Source organism: Mandrillus leucophaeus, unplaced genomic scaffold (assembly GCF_000951045.1).
Source record: "Mandrillus leucophaeus isolate KB7577 unplaced genomic scaffold, Mleu.le_1.0 Scaffold234, whole genome shotgun sequence".
Classification (NCBI taxonomy): domain Eukaryota; kingdom Metazoa; phylum Chordata; class Mammalia; order Primates; family Cercopithecidae; genus Mandrillus; species Mandrillus leucophaeus.
The window spans coordinates 607,331-612,989 of record NW_012102410.1 but is presented as its reverse complement, the minus strand read 5'-3'; the positions used below and the strand labels follow the sequence as shown (position 1 = coordinate 612,989).

Here is a 5,659-nt window from a genome sequence, read left to right as displayed (position 1 = left end):
ATGGGTGCCACCACTGCAGTATCTCAGGATGGTCCCTCTCCCCAAAGACAAAGGTGGCCCCTCTGAATGCACAGGTGTCCTCTCCACGCATTCCTCCATTAAATTACTGGTCACTTTGTTCCTGTGCCCAGCTAGACCAGAATGCAGAGGTCCCGGGGAAAGAACTGCGTCTGACCCATTTCTGTGTCCCCAGTACCCTCTGAGCCAAGCCCCATGCCAGGGACTGAGGAAGTAATGGTGTAGAGTGGGAAACTGCCCCGACCTTCAAGACCTCCTGGCCCAGTGCAAGTTACCCACCAAAGGTCAAGAGGTCACTGAGAGAGTCCAGGGGTCACTGGTGGGGATTAAACTAGGACATCTGGGATAAAGCATAGAAGATCTCGCTAGAACCAGGATCCTGGATTCATTTCTCAGATATTTATTGACGCTTCCTCAGACTGCAAAGACAGCTCCTAGTTCGGTGGAAAATGCGAGAAAACCAAACAGTTCCAGTCCTCAGTCACCTAACCTTGGTTAGAGAGAGAAGTAGAGTCATATCACGGGGACACAGGAGCAGGGATTTTGGAGCAAGTGGAGGTTAGGTTGGGTCTGCGTGAGTGGAGTTGGGATGAGGTTGGCATGGAGGTCCCAGAGCCCAGGCGCTGGACTGGACGGGGCTATGTTGGGCCGAGTGTTTCTGAGACTCAGTAGTGCTGGATGAGGAAGAAAAAACTCTTTGGCGATCAGCTCCAGGAGCCAGGGAGGTGAGCAGCCCCCAGGATACCACGTGCTGCAATGGGCGTGGCTCCGGGGCGCTGGGAGGGGTCAGCAGTTGTGCCTTTTCTCACAGATCCAGCCGTCCTTCTCGCTGTCACACGGTGCGTCGTTCCATAGCCCCGTGCGCAGCATCATGACACAGTCCTCGCGCCCCCGAGCATCATTGGGCTCTCCCTGGTTCCAGTGGCTGCAGTGGTTGAGTGGGAATGTTGCTGGGAATCTAGACGGAGGATGAACGCGGCGTCCCGCCTTCCTCTCCACGCTGTAGTCTATTTATTGCTTGGGTCTACTCTAGACACCCCAGCTGTCTAACCTGAGTGCGCACCTGGTATATAACTTTTTAACGCCCAGAATTTAACCTGAGGACAGTTCCTGGGGTCCAGCCTGGCCATGCCTAAGCATGGAGCCCCAGCCAAGGGGTCCCTGAAATCTGGCCAAAGCATGCCCTCTAGAGTCTAACCTGTCTCCCTCCCCAGGTCTCACAAGGAGCCCTTCTCTCACCTGAAGCTGAGAGAGACTCCGTCCACCCACTGGTAGCCCTGAACCTTGCCCAGATGGCGCACAGCCCTCAGGCCCAGCCAGTAACCACGGCCACCTGTGTTCCGAGTCAGGAAGCCCTAGAAAGGAGGGGACATCTGAGCCTGCAGAGTCTGCCCCGCCCCGCCCCACCGCCTGACCACGCCTCTTCCCTCTGCGCACCTGCTCTTCCAGGCCCCCAACGATCACCAGGTGAGCGCCGGCATCCGCGCAGTGACCCTGCGCCGCCGCCCACGTGGTCTTTGGCACAGAGAAAAAGTAGCAGGAGCCCTCGAAGGACAGCCACGACGTGGGGCACGGCTCGCAGGAGTCTGCGGGGTGGCGAGGGTCGGAGAGGTCGAGTGTTTCCAGGGGGAACGCACCGAGAGGATGCAGCGGGTAGGGGTTCAGCCCCGCGGGCTCAGGGGTGGAGACACAGAACCAGGCCAAGGTCCAAGAGAGGCAGGATCCACTTACACCCTCACAGCCCGCCCCCCGCCCCTCGTGTTGCTCACTATTATGGAGCCTCACGGCCTCCAGCGCCCGGAACAGCTCAGAGCGGACGTCCTCACGGCTCCTGCTGGCTTCAGCCAAGCCCTGGGTCACTGCGGGGTCAACGGAGCGGGGATTATGGCTGGGGTCAGGGCCAGGACCAGGGTCGTGACTAGCTAAAGGTCAGGACCCCTGTCCGTGGTCATTGTGCCCTCGGTGCCAGCATCCAGGATGGCACAGGGTCAAGGGCGGTTACAACTGGGCAGGGTCCGGGTGTGGCCGATGCTGGGAGTCGCAGTCAAGGTCAGAGTGCAGCTTCAGGGTCAGGACAGGGTGCATGATCGGGGTCAGGGGTCAGCACTCAGGACGGGGTCGGGGTCCGGGGACACGGCCAGGACTTAGGGCTGGCGTCGCGTCAGGCACGCACCGCGCTCACGCAGTTCCCGCAGGGCGCTCTCCTGCTCCATCAGCTTCGCCTGAGCCTCCCCAAGCTCCGAGCGCGTGGTCTGCAGCCTGTCTCTTATACACATCTAGATGTGTATAAGAGACAGGGGTCAGGGCCAGGACCAGGGTCGTGACTAGCTAAAGGTCAGGACCCCTGTCCGTGGTCATTGTGCCCTCGGTGCCAGCATCCAGGATGGCACAGGGTCAAGGGCGGTTACAACTGGGCAGGGTCCGGGTGTGGCCGATGCTGGGAGTCGCAGTCAAGGTCAGAGTGCAGCTTCAGGGTCAGGACAGGGTGCATGATCGGGGTCAGGGGTCAGCACTCAGGACGGGGTCGGGGTCCGGGGACACGGCCAGGACTTAGGGCTGGCGTCGCGTCAGGCACGCACCGCGCTCACGCAGTTCCCGCAGGGCGCTCTCCTGCTCCATCAGCTTCGCCTGAGCCTCCCCAAGCTCCGAGCGCGTGGTCTGCAGCTGCGCCTGCGTCCCGGAGCCTGGGAGTCGCCGGGTGAGAGGCCCCAGGGTGGCGAGGATGGGGCGGGACTTCGGAGACCAGCCTGCTCCGCCCCACCCGCCGCAGGCCTCGACCCCGGCCCCCCTCCCATCCCGGCCACAAGACCCCGCCCCTGCGCCCACAGCCTCGGCCGCGCCCCCTCACAGCAGCTGTGGCAGACTCCGACCTCCTCCTTCAGGGCACCCAGCGCCGCCGTCTGCTTCGAGGCTGGAATGACCCCCGCCCCAAAACGCACGCCCCCCCGGGTCACTTGGGAGGACTCAGGGGACTCCCTTCCCCACCCCAGGGCCAGCCTCAGGGACCAGAGAGTCCCCACGCACCCAAGACTCCATCTCCGGGGTCTCAAACGCTCCCGCCCCGCATGCCCCGGGGGCCCAGGCGCCTGGCTCTGCACGCACCGTTTGTCCTCAGCAGGTCCTGGCCGTCGAGTAGCGCCGCGCGCTCCGTGGAGGCTGTGGAGAGAGGCTCCTGCAGGCGAGGCCAGGGACTTGGAAATCCTCCCCTCGCCCGGGGGGGTGCGGGGTCATCCGATTCGGGACCACAGAGCGGGCGGGCAGGCATACAGCGCACACGATGCGCACACACGCCGATAGGGGACAAACGCGCGGGGATTCGCACACACAGACGGCCCGAAGATGTACACACACTCTGCTCACACTCAGACGCGAGCAGGACGCCAGGGTGCAGCTGGTGCACATTGCAATGGGGGTTTTGTGTCCCCAGGGGGGCCGGACGCAACCCCTCCCCATCGAGAGTCACTCACCCTTGGACAATAGGATACTCAGAATCACAGCCCACAGGACTGTGGCGACCAGGACAGCCAGGGCCAAGAAGAGGGGTCTCCGGCTCCAGTGCACCCGGCGTCCCCAGTGCCCTGGCAGAATAAGGACGGCATGCTGGGTCCCCCAGGACTGAGCCCTGGAGGCCTGGGTTCCTCCCAGGAAACTGAGACTCAGAGAAGTTAAGTAACTTGCCTGTGGCCACACAGCTTCTAAGTGGCAGAGTGGGAACTGGACCCTGGTCCAACTGGCTCTGTGGCCTGTGGTGTGTCTCCTGCACCCACGACCCTGACCTGTCTTGGCTCTTCCCTCCCCTCCCCCATCAAACCCCAGACACGGGCAGGGATGAGGCAGTCTGGTTGCTCATACCTCCGGGGACCTCCTCCGAGCTGCCGCCCCACTTGCTGTACCTGGTGGTGTCCATGGCGGTGCAGGCACCCAGTCCCTGGCAGAGATATAAACTTCACCCCTGTCCTCACTGGACCTATGCACTCCCTTCCTTCCTTCCCATTTTCTTGGCCTTAATTCCTGGCAATCGGAATCCGTAGACCAATCACAGGATTGGCCCCTTTCTAGGCTGGGCTGGGCTGGGCTGGAATGAGGAGGGACGGTTCCAGCCTCCCTGTCCTGGCCACTGCAGCGCCATCCCCAGGCTGGTGCTGGAGGCTTCTCTTTGGAGCTAGGTCCCCATTCTCTTATGGGCCTGGGGCTGGGTTTTATCTCGAGAGGGACACACTGAACCCGACCAAATTGTAACCGCTTCTGGCTCCTGAGAAAGCCCCCTCAGGCGTAGCCCCCCAGGCCAGTTCAGGTCCCGCCTCAACTCCCCTGCCGGTGCCTGCAGAGGCTGGGTTTGAACCTGACCTTGATCCAGTCCCTCTGGACCAGAAAGGAACAAAGAGGTTTGTTACGGAGGTAGCTGGCTGAGCTGCAGGACTCTACCACTGTGTGGGTTCTAGGTAGCTTCTAGAAGCCTTAGTTTTCCCCTCTGTGTAAAGGAGATAGATGTGGACCTCTCTCACAAAGATGTTATGATAAAGAAACGGGACGGTCTCACTGGCTCACGCCTGTAACCCCAGCACTTTGGGAGGCCAATGTGGAAGGATTGCTGAGCCCAGGAGTTCCAGACCAGACCAGCCTGGGCAACATAGCAAGACCCTCATTTCTACAAAAAGAAAAATATATATATATATATATATGAAAAAGAAAATTGAAAACATAGAAAAAAGAAAGAAAATGAGGTTATACCTGTCTACCTAGGACCATCTCAGGCACATCAAAAACGCTCAATGTTCATGAAGTTCATGCATTCTTTCAACAAACATTGAACGCCTGCCATACGCTAGGCATTGATCTTGGAACTAGGGCCACATCAGAGAATAAAATAAGCAAATTCCTCTCTTCTTGGAGCTAATATTCTAGGAGAAGTGTGGGGAGACAGACTCCGTACTCAACATAATAAACATAATTGAAAACATAAGTTGTATAACATAGTAGTTCTCAGCTGGGGGCAATTATGCCCACCAGGGGACATTTGGCTATGGCTGGAGGCAATTTTGGTTGTCACAGAATGTGTGTGTGTGTGTGTGTGTGTGCGCGTGCGCGTGCGCGTGCGCATGCGCGTGCTCCAGGCGTCTAGTGGCTAGAGGCCAGGGATGGTGCCCAAAATCCTACAATGCACAGGACATCCCTCATAGCAAAGAATGATCTGACTCCTAATATCCATAGTGCAAAAGGTGGGAACTCTAGTATACTATATTCAAAAGTCATAAATGCTATGAAAAAAAAATGAAGGGAAGAAAAAGTCCAGTAAGACAAGTGCTTGGCAGGACTGGGATGGGCACTAAGCAGTGGGCAGTGGCTAGGGTGGCCGGGGCCAACCTCACTGACAAGGTGAAATGTTGAGCACTTAATGGAATATTCCAGCCCCTCTTGTAGATATGTAAACACACTCCATCTTCTTGAGCCTCTCAAAAACCCTTATCCATGGGTAACCACTGGAATGTGTTCTGGGGAAAGGATTTACATGGAAGTGATTCATCAGCCCTTACGGAAGAGATAGAATTAGTTCATTTGGGAAATCGGAGGAGGTTTTCTGGAAGAGATAGCATGAGATGTGTGGCTTTGAGGATATGTGTACTGTGGACCGAGAAAGGAA

The 5,659-nt window shown here is 58.3% G+C and overlaps 1 protein-coding gene across 2 annotated transcripts; it reads right to left on the bottom strand.

Annotated features, from left to right (window-relative positions):
- Positions 1-395: 395 nt before the first annotated feature.
- On the bottom strand, positions 396-3,994 carry LOC105541133 (C-type lectin domain family 4 member G). 2 transcript variants are annotated; one of them, XM_011982026.1, is made up of 9 exons: positions 3,871-3,994; positions 3,486-3,596; positions 3,121-3,174; positions 2,867-2,929; positions 2,598-2,702; positions 1,788-1,877; positions 1,456-1,604; positions 1,258-1,373; positions 396-943 (listed from the first exon to the last, which is right to left on the bottom strand). In XM_011982026.1, the coding sequence occupies exons 1-9, from the start codon at positions 3,923-3,925 to the stop codon at positions 805-807; spliced, it is 882 nt and encodes a 293-aa protein (XP_011837416.1). In that variant the 5' UTR covers positions 3,926-3,994; the 3' UTR covers positions 396-804. The 2 variants fall into 2 exon arrangements, with proteins under 2 accessions (XP_011837416.1, XP_011837417.1); XM_011982027.1 differs by having other exon boundaries at positions 3,907-3,994.
- Positions 3,995-5,659: the final 1,665 nt, after the last annotated feature.